At 42.0% G+C, this 17089-nt stretch overlaps 1 protein-coding gene across 1 annotated transcript in view; it reads right to left on the bottom strand.

Moving 5' to 3' along the window:
* cpt1a2b (carnitine palmitoyltransferase 1A2b) overlaps positions 1 to 17089 on the bottom strand; it is a 56143-nt gene that overhangs the window by 14194 nt on the left and 24860 nt on the right. The window contains exons 8-13 of the mRNA XM_082530025.1: positions 16758 to 16865; positions 14591 to 14678; positions 13999 to 14194; positions 12907 to 13095; positions 10720 to 10825; positions 7845 to 7961 (exon numbers count right to left, since the gene is read on the bottom strand). Coding sequence (XP_082386151.1) covers positions 7845 to 7961; positions 10720 to 10825; positions 12907 to 13095; positions 13999 to 14194; positions 14591 to 14678; positions 16758 to 16865 — 804 coding nt within the window. The remainder of the gene's footprint in view (positions 1 to 7844; positions 7962 to 10719; positions 10826 to 12906; positions 13096 to 13998; positions 14195 to 14590; positions 14679 to 16757; positions 16866 to 17089) is intronic.

The raw sequence follows: 17089 nt of genomic DNA, 5'->3' as shown, positions 1-17089 counted from the left end.
AGAAGAGATCGACTGTTGGAGCAATTATTAGAAAATGGAATAAAAACAAGACCACTGACTATTTAAAACAATATCAATACCCATTATCTATGACATACTCCTACATGTTTGTGTAATCCATGTAAACATCTGTCATGCCCTTATCTGCTTTACTTCCTGAAAGAAAAAAAGAGAACAAAATGACTCAACAGAATACAGCACTGTCTCCTTAAAAGTAAATACTGCCAGGAGAGAGAGTCACTCTGGCAGAAGTTTATGTTCCAAGTGCTTCTTGTTGATTTTAATGATGTTGAGGCCAGAAGTTGGAGGACCAAGTGAATGTTGGAAAGAATAAGCAGCAGCCTTTACGCTTCTTTCAGAAACCAAGTCTTTCCTCTTTTTACTGACTGTATGTGTTAAGACAAGGTCACTTTTATATAGAAGCAATTTTAAAAAAAAAAACAAGAAAAACCATGGCTAAGTACACAGGCCACTTTGAGCTTTTCAGAGTGCTTCACATTAAAAGGTTCATTAACAAACACACGACACACACTCATCTGTGGACGCACAGACATAAACGTTTCCGATATTTTGGTTTACAAGGTTACAAGACTCAGCTCACAGCTAGGGCTGGGCCATATCATACCGTTCACGGTAATACGGTGTAATGTTGGGCAACGATAAGAAAATGAAATATCGCGATAGAACATGGGTAAAACACGCATGTGCAGTGCCTTTGTTTTCATACGCACATGGCGGAAAAAGCATTTCGGCGACGGAGAATGTGAAGGGCGAAAGCAGATCGTTGAATGAAACCAGAAGTGGTTTGTAAAAATGCTGCAACTTCACTGGTGTGGAACTGGTTCAGCTTTTGTCTGTCAGATACACAACAAAGCACTATTTTTGGTAGCGCATGCTAGCGGGCCGTCGTTATTACCATGTTGTTTGGAAAATACGGCACACTTAAAATCAATCCTTTGAGTTTTCTGAAAATCGACAGAGCCCCTTATAATCCCTTGTGCCTTATGTATGAACTCTGGTTGTGTTTACTGACCTCGAAATGATTTCATGTACACGGCGCTCGAAAATCTGTCAAATGTTTCAGTACGACTTTGCTAAGCTACGAAGCCGCACCGCTTGATGGATTGTCGGAGCATTACAGTGATACGTACTGTGCTTCAACATAATATTACCGTATTGTGTGTGTATAACCTCTTTTTAAGTTTTGTGGATATTATACATGGTTATGCTGAGGATGTGTCGGACAGTTTCTACTGGAAACGCCTTTTGGTTAAACTGTCAGCGAGGAATTTGCACTGTTACATGTTTATATAACTTTAATGCAGATAAAAAACAGCTGCTTGTTTAAGTGAAAATACATTGATGGGTTTTTTTTGCACTAATAAAGTTGTGGAGTTGTAAAGTATTTTGTCTAGTATCAATTATGTCATCAGTTATATGGTTATCGCAAATTTTCAAATGTATATCGTGATAAATATTTTTGGTCATATCGCCCTGCTCTACTCACTACGCAGATATGTCTGTACATGGAAAGAGTACGCTTGAGTGGGTAATCAACCTCATCCACACAGGCAAGATCACGGAAAATCAATTTCCAATGTGCAATTCAAACATGGCAAACAAACAGCTGGTGTATACTCTAATTGACAGTTAAGACTGAATACTCATTTGTATTACTTGTAATACTTACTTCTCTAGGAATCAATAACCAGGATATAACCAGGACAAGCAGGATGCACACGCACACACACGTGCGCGCACACGTGGCCACTTTCATGAGTAATCACATATAAGTTTTTACTATTTCTTTTCTGTATGGGAACCAACATTAGCTGACACTAAAAACAAAAATTAAACAAATAAAATAAAAATGTGAGCATAAGTACAGAGTCCTGTTGCCTGCGCCAACAACAATTTAATGACACAGTTGTGGACTATTTAAACTGTCTGAATGAAATGCATTCAAAGCACAGTGGCTTGGACCTTCCAAGCCACAGCGAGATGCAGAGTTAGCCAAGACCCAAAGCACAAACATATGTACACACTCATGCAAAAAGAGAGATTTGACACGACTGAGGTTGAATGATTTGGAGAAGAGAGAGAGAAGGAAAAAAAGGAGACTAAAGGAGATTAAAAACACTCCTCCACTCCTTACAGATGCCCGCCCACTGAGTCAGTGATAACACAAACCGAATCCAAAACTGGGGAGATCGAAACTGTAAGAGCGGGGGATATTCCAGTGACTTAATACAAGAAAATAACAACATGAAAACACCGAATTCTGTCATCATTTGTTGGATCTTTCATGGAAAGACTGCGTTATCAAGAAAGCATGCTCCCTGTCCTCTGTACTTTCACCCAGCACATGAAATGTCCCACCAGAGACAAAACTTTGGACTTATGGTATACCCTGTAATTAAGTAATCTGCCGTGTTCAGTTGAGTTCTCACCCTACTGACTTGGATATTGTGGGAATGTTTAGCTTATTTTAGAGTTTAGGAAAGTGTTAGAAGGATATAGAATTAGTGTAAAGACACTGACGCTGCCCTGGATGTAAAAAAAGGCCTGAGTGTGTCATAAGCTTAGGAGTAGATTTCTCGGAGACCCTGCCCCAGTTGAACTGTGAAAGTGAGACAAAGAGAGGTTAATGTTGAGTGGAAATTCCTCAGGGCATGCCTGGGTGGGAGTCTCAAAGTTTGTAACTAAATAACTTTGGTTTGGAAGGGAGATGGACTTTTATGACCCTCAGGAAGGCGCGTACATAGAGATATACGCACATAGTGCTTTAACTGTTACGCCCACACATCCACACGCACACTCACACTCACCTGCACTCACATACACACAGGTACGCGCATACACTCACTCACGTGCTCATGCACATAGACACAGACACAGAGTTTGCAGCACACCGTGGGGGTTTTATGATGGGGTTGCTCCTACAAAACTGTTTCACAGACAAAGGAGTGATTTTGATTTTGCAGAGGGACGGCCTGGCAAGTCTTCCCTTCTAGAAGATGCATTGTTAGAGTGAATTGTTAAATGTTTGTCATTTTTATGTTTACCATTTGTACATTGTTTTAAGGAATTCTTTCTGTCCTCCCCTCCCCAGATTCTTAAGATTCTGGGAGGGGGGCGGTAGTGTTTTTTATCACAGGAGCATCCTTGTGAAGGTCTGTTTGATGTTGGTAAACTTCCTCCCCTTTGTATGGCTTCACTGTGTTATCTAGGGTGAACCATCTAGGGTGTGGGGGAGACTACCCCCTTTATGACCAAGGATGTTCCTCCTGCTTTTACACACACACACACACACACACACACACACACACACACACACACACACACACACACACACACAATGCTTTGTCTTAGAACCAAGGGGGCGTGGCTTTGTTCTGACGTGTTTTGTGTGAACTGTCTCTCAATAAAAGGCAGCAGGAGGAGGTCAGATCTGGAGGTCATTTTCGTGGTGGACACAGACGAGGCCTCATTGCGCAAATAATCGATCGATCGACTGTCTTGTTTTCTTCATGATGAATAAGTCTCTAGAATTAGCGGGGCTTGTAGAAACACAGACCCAACATGCATGCTTAAATGAAGATGAATAAAGATGAATAAAGTTTTTGTGAAAATGACTACTGAGTCCGGTGCATCTCTGGAGGCCCGAGGAATAAAAAAGAACCGGGGTAAAACTGATTTCCCAACAGTTTATGAGCAGATGTTTTATAGCGAATGAGAACGCAGGAAGCCCGATAAGGGGCAGGTCTTGGGAAGTGTTAAATTTCTACCTACTCCCAAAGCTTTCACTAAAACTGACACTGCAGACTGCACCAAGTTATGAATTATCCATCATCAAAAACCAACTCATGACCACTATACTTTTCATATCCAAAACGAAACCAAAATTCCAGGCAAAGGCTCAAATATTATGTACAAGCTGCCGCTACCACAGAAAAACACAATTTAAGTTGTCTAGGCTGGTGGTATTGTGTTGTGAAAGGGAGATGAAGAAAATCCCCGCCCGTTTCCTCACGCTTATTTGGCTTCAGTGGGATTTTTCCATTATAGGAAAACACCTCAGTCCCCAGAATGAGAGCATGAGTGTTCTTGACAAACATTTCCACTAACCAATACAAATGCAGAAAACCAATTAGACATGTACTGTACCATACAAACGTGACACATTCCTCACCACTGTATTTTTAATCTTTTCCTCCCTTTGTCTAGTTGACTGTGCACTTTGTGGATGAATGAATAAGATTCAACCTGCAATCAGAGCATTTCTCAAAAGACAAAACAAAAAAAACAACCAAAAAAGTTAAAAACTTTAAAAATAAAATGAACGAATAACATCTGTCTACACCCTTAATCACCAAGAAGAACAACTTTTAGCCAATCTAGTCAGCTGTCCTTATCCCTTGCCTCTGAGCTTTGTGCACGTGAGCACATGTAGGTGTGGCACTAAATGATTAACACATCTTCCATAAAACACTGGACCCTCTTGTGCTGCAGTCTATTCTAGTGCACAATCAACAGATTTTATGCACTAAACGGGAAGACGCCACTGCAGAACTAATAACACTAATGTATCACTAATATCACACTAATGTTATGAGTAGACAAAAGACCCACAGACTCGCATTAATGTTTCAAAAACAACTGCGCATTGTGTGACATCGGTTGGAGCTACCGTATTTTTTGGACCATAAGGCACACCGGCTTATAAGGCACATTAAGCGTCTCTCTCTCTCTCTCTCTCTCTCTCTCTCTCGCAAGCCCTGGTCACATGACCTCAGGGACCTGCTGGGAATGTATGGATGCAAAAGTTCACTTATATATGTTGGTGCTTGTCTATGCAGAGCCCTGAAAGTCAAGGTCAAAACCTTAAACTGGATCCTGAATTTAACGGGGAGCCAGTGTAGCTGAATCAGCAGGGGTGTGACATGGGAGTACTTGGAGGACTTGGTCAGAAGCTTTGCAGCAGCGTTCTGAACAACTTGCAGACGCTCCAAATAGGCTTTACATAAACAAGTAAACAAAGAATTACAATAATCCAGACGAGATGAAACAAATGCATGAATGACAATTTCTAATTCGGAGCAATGGGACTCAGCTTAGCAATGTTTCTCAAGTGATAAAAACAGGAGCGAACCAAAGATTTTACATGAGGATCCAAAGTCAGAGCTGAGTCAATACTAACACCAAGGCTCCTGATAGACGGTTTGGCAAATGTAGCAAGTGGACCCAAGTTTTCCATAACACAAGGTAAATGGTAGGGGTGCAACGATATTCGTATCGATATTGAACCGTTCGATACAGTGCTTTCGGTTCGGTACGCATATGTATCGAACAATACAACATTTGTAATTTATTTTATCAACTTTCCTTCTGACGATGCTGTCTGTGTTGAGCGCTCAGTGAATCTGCGTTCGACTACTCCGCCTAGGCTGCACTGTCGAGCGCAGATCCACTGAGCGCTCAACACAGACAGCATAGTCAGAAGGAAGAGCGCAGGGCACCTCCCCCACCCTCATTCAGGTCTGGCGTTTGGAATTATTTTGGTTTTCATGTGAAGTATGACCCTGAAGGTAAGCGAGTCATGGACTAAAGTAAAACAGTATGTTGGATGTGCCACGCAATGCTCAATTACATGGGTGGGAACTAGTGTGTTAGCGCAGTTAGCTCGTTAACGTGTTGGCCGTCTAGCCCCATGCACGGGGCGATCGGCGGTAGCTCGTTAACGGAGATTTGCCGTGTTGTGGCGTTAAGGTCATTTCAACGAGATTAACCTGAAAGCACTAGTGGGAACACAACGAATATGACTGCACATTTATGCTGACATCATCCTAGTGCAAAGACAAGTGGAAGCAGACAAAAAAAAGCAAGCAATGCTACTAACTTTAGCCGAGTCATTTAGACAGCTGTTAGCACATGATTCTCCTTATGCTGCTGAGAATATAGCCCAGAAGAAGCGGATAGTATAACCTGCAGTAGTTTTGAGGACTAATTATTTTGTGCGTCCTAATTTCCATCCGTGGCAGCACTTTGTACACTAAAAATAAATAATAGGATGCAGTTTCATGCACCTCCTGCTATTGAATAATGCGCTGGGCTTGCTCTGTCAGGATGTCAGTGGGTGGGGGAGACATTGTGGAATAAAATATAGGTCAGCTTTTCTCCAACAGAAGATTTATGTGTTGCTCATGAACGTAGTCACTGCTGCAGTCCCAAAGTGGAGCCACAGGTCTTACAGAAGAAGGCTTAATGGCGTCTGAAATCCTTCAATTGTTTCCGCTTCCGCTGACAACAATTGACATTGTCATAGCTGTGAGTGTTGCCACGGCCCACAATATCTTTTACTTTATTCAAACACTTGCAAAGGCAGAGGGAGCAGTACAGAAACACTGTTTTAATGCTAGCATGGAGAAACTTGAACAAAGTTCATAAAAACAAAAAAGAAAACCAGAGTGAAAACAGCTCAAGGAAAGAGGGCAGCAGAGTTGTTCGATACTTCGCGACCCTTGAGCCCTCACTGCTGAACTGCACCTGCCTTCCTCCCACCCTGTTGACAGCATTTAGCACCATGACAAGTATCATTTTGAGCTAAAAAGCTTCTGCTGTGGACGTAACCTCACAGCTTAGACGGTTTGGGAGTGAGACCGGAACTCTTTCTCAAAATGCAAAGTGACAGTTGAACTGGAAACGAACCCATGCTAACACAATTATTAGCATATCAGTAGAATAGAGTAGTTAGGTTTGTGGTTGAAACCTCAAACTGTTCCTGTGTGAAGTTTGCCTGCTCTCCCTGATGACCTGACTGGAAAGCAGTAGGAAATCTCCCAGTTCAATTATAACTCGCTTCAGTGACAGTGAAAGTTATAGTTTAGAATAGTTTCACTCAAGTCCTGATGAGGAAGATGGGGTCATTAATTGCACCATCGGTTAATGTTGTGGGATAGAATTAAAATTCACCCCTCAAACTGCTGAGCTGGTCTTATACTCTGACAGTGCTCTCGCTGTCAGCCAAGGGCTCAGTCACGCAGGCCTAGAGACTGGTTAACCACCACCTGGTAATCTGACTGCAAGTGAAAAAAAATGCAAAAAAATCCCTTACAGATTTCAGGATAATATTCTTCAACACAAAAACGCTGCAGAGAAGAACGGAACATGATCAAGAAATGCCAAAGCCAACCCAGGACTGTTCCAAATGGAAAGACATTCAATTTCATAGAAATCATCTATGTCCACTGTGAACGACCATCTTTGAACAGAGGCGCTGGCTTACGACACCAACTGTGTCTCTATAATCCAGTTTCGAGATCATTTCCCAGACGCCTTTATGCCCACTCACACCCTGGGCCTTTTGACTTCAGGAAATCATATGATGGGGTGCGGCTAGGTTTCACAGTGAGCTCACCCGAAACCCTGGCTGACTGTGACCTACACCTCGACTTGTGCGATAAGGTAGAGGATCAACGGGGGGTTTATGACCCTCTTGGGGAGACACTCCACCATTTGACCCTAAAACTGAAAGCTTCTCAGATAAGAGGTGAAACGTCTTCAAGTAACTTCAAGAAGTTCAGATGCCTTTTTTTCCAAGCTCCTTAGACTATGATCACCTGCATGACGGAGAACCTTCACAGACTAAACAGTGAGACTTAAATCACATCTGATGTACATCAGACTAGAGTCTGTAAGGGCAAGATGGTCTAACATGGTGTCAAGACTACATGCATACATCGTATATACACACGAGATTCCAGCGAGTTACTTTGCCCTATCTTGAGACAAGTGAGGGCAGTTTCACACTAATCAGACACACACATCTTGCCCAGCATTCCTACCTCTGCCGGGATGTTCCAGACAAGTCTCTGAGGTTGGGGTAGAGAAGGCTCCACATCACCTTTACAGTGGCCGTCCTCGGTGTAGCCTAGCTGGAAGGCATCTGTGGCCAGCGTGTACTGGAGGAAAAAATAATAGTGAAGGAAAAGATTATTGAGACTTAGTATGAGAGTTAGCACAGCCATACTTGCAAAAATGTACCCCATTATAAAAGGGGAAAAAAGGTTTTTTTTAATGGACGACACAAAAATAGAAGAGAGATGATGAGTGCTTGAAAACTCAGCATAAGCATTTTTTAAGTTGCTGCTAATGCACTTGATTAACTGATTATCTACAATTGTTAACATTAAATGTTACATTTCATGACAGCCCAATTACAAAAAGACGGAACTAATTTTTGGAAAAGTTGCCAGGACGAAGTCTGTTCTCTCTAAAGAGCAGAGTTAGGTTTGCAACACTGCATCAAACAAACCACAAAATCTGTGACAAGCTGGACTTATTAAGCCAGAATCAACAGCGCAACATTTGGAAACCTTTTATAGACAGGAAACTACAGAAAGTCTAGAGTTTTTGGATTTTCAGACTAAACCAGATAACAATGGTAAGACCCTTGTGCATAATTCAGGCTAGCTGGCAACATCAAAGCTTAACAAATGAACTCAAGGATCGAATATTTCTTTATCACTGGCCAAAAGAAGAAGCTACTTAAAGTAGAATATTTAAAATGAGCTCAGACAAACATGATGCATTCATGTGTATGTGATATACACATGAATGCACTCTATTCTTTTCAGCTGCCCGGATCATTGGCTGCAGCTAACCCTCTCTATTCCAGCACACCAACCGCCTGCACGTCCTCCTTTCACTACATCCATGAAGCTCCTCTGAGGTCCTCCTCTTCTCCTCCTGACTGGCAGCTCCATATTTAACATCCTATATTCAATGTTCCCTCTAATTTTTCATGTGTGTGAGCGAACACACAAACTCCCTGAGCGTCCCTTGGACCACTGTGAGCGACAGCAGACGTGTGCACTGTGGTCACGCCAGCATCCAAGTTACATGTTTATTAAAATAATCAAATTACAGCATTTACATTTATGTTAGCCGACTTTTAATTAACTGCTTTAGCCCACTTACAATGAAAATGAAAATAAATCTTCTTCATGACCTGTGTAGCATGTTAACACTATTGGAAGTAAAAATTACTTGAACTCCAATTTTGAAAACATTACCTAAAAATGCAGCCAAGGCGTTTTTTTAAACAAACATTTCAAACTATTTACAGAACAATCAGCTGTTCTGCATCAAATCTGATGCCAGATTTGATCCAGATTTGATTCCTGTCCACTATGAGATGAAGGAGAACATCAGCCTGATACCTGCAGGCCTGACAGCAGCAGATGTATCACTGCTGTAACACCTGTAACACTCAGCAGTCGCCTCATTGTTCTGACACACAACAACACTATTGACTACACTACACACTAACTACACACTAACTACACACTAACTACACAAGATTTGTACTAAAAGTCACAAATCTCTCACATCTCAAAACACTGCCGTCACTCCTAAAACTTCCCCCTCCCTAAACAACATGTTGCTATATCATTTTTTGATTGGTCGACATGGTACATTTTTCCACCAATAGGAAAGGCTGGGTTTTTTTCGAGCGTTTTCCTTATAAAACGCCGTTTTTACCGTTTCTTCCCGCAGTAAATATAAACAACGACAGTATTCAGGAAGAAAAACAAACATTGCAGATATTTTTATCATAACTCTGGTTTTACGTGGCCGATCAACACAATTTAAAAATATAAAGTCCACACTTTCTCCGTCAGTTGTTCCGTCTGTCCTGCTCACAACTCCAATGGTTGTACACGTTGTCATTAACGTGGCTTCACTCCACATCAGCCGCTTTGCTAAAACACCGGTGTCGGCACATAAGGACGCTGTCATATCCTGTCAACCACGTTGATTGGCTGCGTATATACGAATGTGAATCGCATTATTGGCTGGACTATGGGATAAGGTGGCATCGTTCTGATCCCATACAGGAGCAGCCAGTCACTGACTAACACTGCAAAACAGGATTGTTAAAGTTTTAACTTTAATTTCAGTTCAGGTTAGATTTTTTTTTGTGCGCAACGCAGATTTTCTGTGCGCAGAGACGTGCCAGCAGTGCGCAATCAGAGAGTAGCTTAGAGGGAACATTGCTTATATCTGATATATCCACCATCTCTCCCCTGCACATGTCCAAAGCATCTCAGCCTTTCCTCCAAAATGCTCGACCCAAGCGGTTCCTCTGACGTACTCATTTCTAAATCTGTCCAATGAAAATTCCTCTTTTGGTACCCCATCATACGCTTTCTCAGTGCAGCTCCTTCTGACATTCTCCACCATCCACCATCAAACGTGCAGTTTAAGGTGCTCTTTCTCAGCGTGAAACCATACTGCTGCCTAAAGATAATCTCTGCTCTCCTCTCTTCTTAACCCAGGGTTAGAAATGTTCATTCTTAAACATCATCATGTAACTGAAACACAGATTTCTGCAGTCTTAGTAGTTTTGCTTCTTATATCAAGTCAAATTAATAAATGCTGCTAATATTATCAGATAGCATGTTTTAGTCTTGCTTTTATCTCACTGTGGTAAAAATGGTGGGTGTTGAAGGCCATTAGTTCAAGTCTGATTGTGTCCCCGTAAGTGTCACTTCCTCTTTGCTGTGCTTTCTAAGATAATACTGTAACACAATCAGATTCTTTTAACACAGCCAGTTCCTGGAACTGGCTCCATCTGGAACTTTCAACTTGCAGCTGTGCTATCCCTGTGTGATAAATGCATGTCAGCACAAATTCAGAAATAAGACCAAGGATCACCTCCCAAAGGTGCGCTACAGTTGGTGCATCAGCCCAGGAGTGCTCTGCATTCAGCCCGCTCTTCCCATTCTTGTAGATCACAACGGAGAAGGATTTATCAAACCACCTGGGAGAGGAGAGAAGATAAAGCATAAAAGGAGATGCGTGTTGCCACAGCTTGTGTAAAGGACACCCGAGTCGAGTCGCAGATGCAGAAATAAGAATCCTGGCTTTAGACCAGGCAAAACAGATTGGAACAGGGCAGGTCTATAACCAGTGTCACAACAATGATACCAATGCCATGCAGATATGCATCTTATTTTTCCTTGTATTCTTAAAACGCATTTAGTTTAGACAACTACCCTGTGAGACAAACTGCTCCACGCACCATCCCCCACACAGAAAGCTTTAAATCTGTCAATCCTTTCTGTCAAGGTTTCCTGTGTGGAGTCCAAATCAGCCTCAGGTGTCTGTTTGGTGTCTGTAGCTGAATTTCAATGAAGAAAGTAAAGGATTAAATAAAGGATTCATCACAATCCTTTATTTTTACATGTCTGATAGTGGTTTTTGTCACCATCACAAACCAAAGGAGAATCCTTGGCAGCCTGAGGCCTGTGAGAAGTGGAGTAATCACAGACATGTTGCTGCGGAGGAATGATTCTGTGACCTCAGTCCTGAACTCCTAGTAATGCACATTTATTCTCCAGAGATGTAAGTATTACTGTTAGCATCACAAGTTTTTTGCCAGGTGTGACTCACTGAGCAGCTGAAATCACGTTACACTGTTTTGCAAGAAAGATGACTAGATACACATAGCAGCTGACAGCATCTGTCATAAGACAACAAAAGCTAAACATTAGAAACTGATTACTAGGGCTGGGCTATATCATACCGTTCACGGTAATACCGGTGTAATGTCAGGCAACGATAGGAAAATGAAATATTGCGATAGACTATGGGTAAAACACGCAGTGCCTTTGTTTACATACGTACATGGCGGCGACGCAGAACGAGAAGAGCGAAAGTGGATCATTAAATGAAACGGATGAACCAGAGTTGGTTTGTAAAAATGCTGCAACTTCAGTGGTGTGGAACTGGTTTAGCTTTCGTCCGTCAGATACACAACAAAGCACTATTTTTGGTAGAGCATGCTAGCGGGCCGTCGTTATTACCGTGTTGTTTGGAAAATACGTCACACTTAAAATCAATCCTTTGATTTTTCTGAAAGTCGACAGAGCCCCTTATAATCCCGTGTGTCTTATGTATGCACTCTGGTTGTGTTTACTGACCTCGAAACGATTTTATGTAAACGGCGCTTCAAAATCTGTCAAATGTTTGCTAAGCTACAAAGCAGCACCGCTTGATGGATTGTGGGAGCATTACGGCTATCGTAGGCGGAGCCTCGCGGAGTGATACGTACTGTGCTTCAACATAATGTTACCGTATTGTGTGTGTATAACCTCTTTTTAAGTTTTGTGGATATTATACATGGTTATGCTGAGGATGTGTCGGCCAGTTTCCACTGGAAATGCCTTTTGGTTAAACTGTCAGCGAGGAATTTGCATTTGCACTGTTAAGCTAGCACTTGGCAACAGTGGGAACACTCTCCCCCTGCAACTAAGGCATGGGGTGTTAAGGGTCATGTGACTCAGCCCTAACTATATGCTTTATAAAAATGGAAAGTTTAAACCTAATCTTAAATGCAGAGAAAGTGTCCGTCTCACTAATCCAAACTTGGAGCTGAAGAGGGGCCTAAAGGCTGAAGGTGCTACCTCATCCTACTTTTAAATATCCTCGGAGGAACTGAGTGAAGTACTTGTTTGGAGTAACATGGTACTTTCAGGTCTTTACAATAAGATGGACCACGATTAACCAAAATCTTATATGCATGGAGATAAAGATCATTTTTCCTATGTGGAAAACATCAGCATCACATTACATCATTCTTACATGGACGGACTATGAAGCGATCAGTTGCCACAGGATTCCCAGAGCATTCCCTTGGGTATGTATTCTACTCGAAGTGGTGATGTGATGAAGTATCTTTTGTCTCCATGATGAACCAAATAATGCTACAAATCTACCTTCACTTTCCAATTTTTATACAATGCTTACTGCAGTTAGGCTCTTGAAGGCACCAAACACCGTTTTAAATATACCAGATCCATAAAACCCCTCCCCACACAGGTTCCTTAATGACCTCCTCACCTGTCATAACATTTCCCATGAAGCAGAGACTTGGCGTAGCGGTCCAAGTTCCCCTCTGGGTCATCTCCCCTCATGCCTTGCTCCTCGTCGTCCAAGGTTACAAAGAAGGCCGCCCTCTCAATGATATCCAGCGATCTCTTGTTGACCCCAGAGCTGAAGTACTGCTTCCTCATCTGAGCCCAAGGGATTCTGGGAGGAGATGACATATATATATTATAAATCATTGCTTTGCTCACGGGTCTATACTCACAGTCAGCAAGTCTTTTTGCACAATTGTCCTAAAACAAAGTACTAAAAGAGCCTCGGAAGTGGAGAAAGTTCACAGAAGGCTCAACTCAGCGGAAACTACAGACGCTCCATAACAATCATGAGAAAACGTACTTCACCAAACACTGCATCCTTCTCAAGTACTTAGTCCACTCTAAGATAACTTAAGACAATCTGAAAACTCACAAAACATCAAACTATTGTTTCCATCAAGCAGACTGAAGCTTCCAACAAAGTTTCCACACAGTCAAAGACATCAGCATGGGGGGGGCGCGAACATCTTTCTTGTAAAACAAGGGGGGCCCAGCAAAAAAGTTTGGGAACCTCTGGTATAACTAATCATATGTATCAGTAAAGAGCTCTGATTAGTATATTATGGTGCCATCCAGAGGTCGCGCTGTAGCTGCCTCTGAGCAACCTGCTAAATATAAAGACAGCAGGTTCAAACAGCTTTATACAAACTGGCTGTGTTTCAGTAAAGAAATAAAAAAAATGTAATTATTTTATTTTAATGAAAGAAAATAGTTTATTTTAACCTTAAAAGGTTTATTCAGTTTTAAAGAACCTCTTATCAATAAACCTTAAATACAGACTAGAACCTGTTCATATTTCTCCCAAATATTTCAGTTAGTCAAGTTAGAAAATGTATCAAAATTGCCTACTATAGCCTGTATATAAAAAGGGATAAAAAGGTGTGTGATGTCACCCGCTTTTCCCCGACATTTAGAAAATTCAAACAGCAGCACGCTTGCTGCTGCCATGTCAAATTTTTGGAGCCAGTAGTAAGCATATCAGGATGATAGGGGGCTGCCACTTTGTACGCACCTGTCTCCAGCAGTGAGAGCTCCCAGCTTCTCCTCTCCAGGAAGCGGGGGTGAAGCGTCATCCAGGATTCTCTGGATCTGGTCTTCAATCTCCCTGGGGGACAGCAGGCGGCCTGCCCGGTACACCCACAGGCGAAAATAGCGCCCCCTGTGGTACACTGCTACAAACTCGCTGTCTAGCCAGTGCTGGAGCACATCTGTGAAAAAGAGTAGGGCCGTGGCATATTATACAGTCTGCAACAACAATAAGATATAACCATGAGATGTGTTTACATTGCCTAAAGTGTGTAAAAAGACAAGCCCGGGCATGTCTGAGTGTAAGAGCGCATCAGCCTCCGATGATAATTTAGTACCTGATAATGAACTTCAATACCATACTTCAATAATGCTACTTCAATATCCTCATATCCTGAATATCCGGCTTCAGGTAATAGAAATAAAATGGGCATATAATAGAAGAACAGCAATCAATAGAATTTAGCAGAGAAACAGCTTCCCTTATTAAAGACACTTGAGCGAGAGAAATACAAGTGCAACAATCAAAGTGCATGTTTATGTGCTGCATCTACTCTGAGTATGTGTGTGTTTGTTACCAGTCTCGACTCCTGGTGTGCGCGTTGTGTTGAACATCCTCTCACACTGAGCAGCACACAGGGGGATGACGGTACCCGGAACGCGGCTCTACAGCACAAAGACACAAACACACTGGCTATTTTCCATTTGTTTTAGATGGACATTAGACCCTTAGATAACACAACCCATTGTTATTTGAATCAATGGAAATCAGCAGCCACACAACAGCCACTGACCACTAAATACAGCCTACACAGATGGCTGCACCCTTCCGTTGCTCTCGCTTTAAAGGGGAGCTGTAAAAAAGCAAGGTGGGTAGTAGACAGACGATTTTGGAGCACATCAAAGGTTCTGCAGTACCTCACGAAACAAGAGTCACTGCCAGAATAAACTGACTATCAAAGGCATGTGCACCCATATTACACAATGGGCTGTGGACTACCTTCCAAAATTAATGATAAGTTTAGGACTTTTTACTCTCAACATTACACCTTCCCGCAGGAAAGCACCTTAATGGATAACTTTAACCCTTTAAGACCCACCATAGAACCAAGTCTGCCAGAGCATATCGTTATATTTTTACATGTAAACTGATCTCCTGCTATTTTAAAGTGGAGGTTAGTATAGTCATACACTGGTGCCCTTCCATCCACAGGAAACAACTCACTTTTATATAGGTTGAGCTTGTATCCTGAAAACTGACCAAATTGGTGAAATTCAATTTAATTTTATTAACAATTCAATCAGAGAACAGTTGGAGGGGTGCTTTACTGAGCTGTAGGTCCTAAAAGAATAAATGCCTTTTTACATGCCAGCCCAGCAATTTCCTTCATCACCACGAAGGAAAACAGTCTGTGTGTGTCCGAGTTCGGTTATTTTTTGTGTCACAGGTTAACCTGCTTATACAGAGACCCCCAGTATGGGCTACTCCAGAGCCTTTTCAACAGAGATAGAAACGACAGGGAGCAGGCGCATCTAGTACACGTAGAGGTGCCGCAAAACCCCACAGAGCTCAGCAGCCAGCGCAACAAATTCTGGATCCTTGGCTTTTAGTTAGCGGTTAGCAGCTGTTTCTGCTGTGAAGGGGCCTTTATGTTTCTTGTGTGTTTGTTTTATTTTGTTCTGCTTTGTCCTGTTGTACTTGCAATGGCGTTTTTTGTTTCTGTTTCTTGTTTTTGTACTTGTCCTGAGGGATAGGGCTACTATGTGGTATGGGTAGGGGGGTAAACTGCTTAACGCAATTACAAGATATGTGAGTGTGTCATTATTCTGTATTCTGTTATTTCTGTTCCTTCCTATCCCACGCAAAGCCACCTGGGTCGGCTGGAAGACTGTTTACTTAGCCTGGCTGGGCCAAGGACACTCTCTCAGCTAAAGTCAGGATACACACAAGCATGTGCTGTCTACACCGGCTCTCCCTCACCCTTTACTCACCCCTGTTGCTTATCTTGTGTGTCTGTGGTGTACTGACAGTCATGTGCTTTTTGTGCTGGGGTGTTTTTTTCTGTTCTCAAACTGTTCTCCCATTAGGAGCTCAGTCTGAGTGGAGGTTTTTCCCCCTCCTCTCACCTCATGTTGTGTATTTTCGTTGTTTTTTTCCCACCAGTCTCTCTCTCTGACATGTCTCCCTAATGTAATGTTTGTGTGAAGTATGTTTGGTCATAGGGTTTCTTTGCATGTGCCATTTAGCATGCTGCCTGCTGTAACCCATAATTTCCTTCGGGATTAAAGTATTTCTGATTCTGATTCAGTTCAAACAGTCATTGTGAAACCTACTTGTTTGTTGTTTAACAATTCTGTGTGCATCTGTTTTTCTTTGTTACTTCAATTTAATAAAAATATCTTTGAGAAAAAAAACTTGTCTTTTATTCTGATCAGTCCAATTACATCTGAGACCATGTGTTTAAAAGCAATGCCACAATATTAATGCAATATTTCCATTGAATCCCTCTGTATTAAAACTGAATCTGAACTTTGAATACATTCTGGTCAACATAATAAAACAGGAGCTCATCATTTCAGCCTGAGAGACACTGACCTTTTTAAGATTACTGATGCAAACTTCTGACAGTGACAGGTATCATCAGAAATTTTATTTTTATTAATTTTAAAAACAAACAGCGCAACAGACGCAAACCCACTCCATCGCATTATTTTTCCAATCTGCAGAAATGTGTGCAGCCTCACCGGCTTCAGTTCCTCCCGGTTCACCTTGCGGCGGTAGAGCAGCAGGGCAGTGATCGTGTTCCCTGCCCTGGCCGCCTGCACTGAGGTTGGTGTCACGTACAGAAAATCCTGGAAGGACCACACAAGGGATAGATTTAAATAAAAGACAACTATCAGAAGATTTTTGATTTAGAACCAGAGGAAGGAGAATGAAATGTTGGATGATTCCCTCGTCTCTCTAAAAACACAGCCAACAAGATAAGGCTAAAAGGTTGAGCTGGACTGACAGGAAGCTCAGGTTTAAAAATGACAACAGGATATGAGGTGTAGATTTAATCAGGATCACGGGTAAA

This window comes from Aulonocara stuartgranti (genome assembly GCF_965226115.1).
Source record: "Aulonocara stuartgranti genome assembly, chromosome: 4".
Taxonomy (NCBI): domain Eukaryota; kingdom Metazoa; phylum Chordata; class Actinopteri; order Cichliformes; family Cichlidae; genus Aulonocara; species Aulonocara stuartgranti.
The sequence above is the reverse complement of the archived record's forward strand: the minus strand, read 5'-3'. Positions and strand labels throughout refer to the sequence as shown.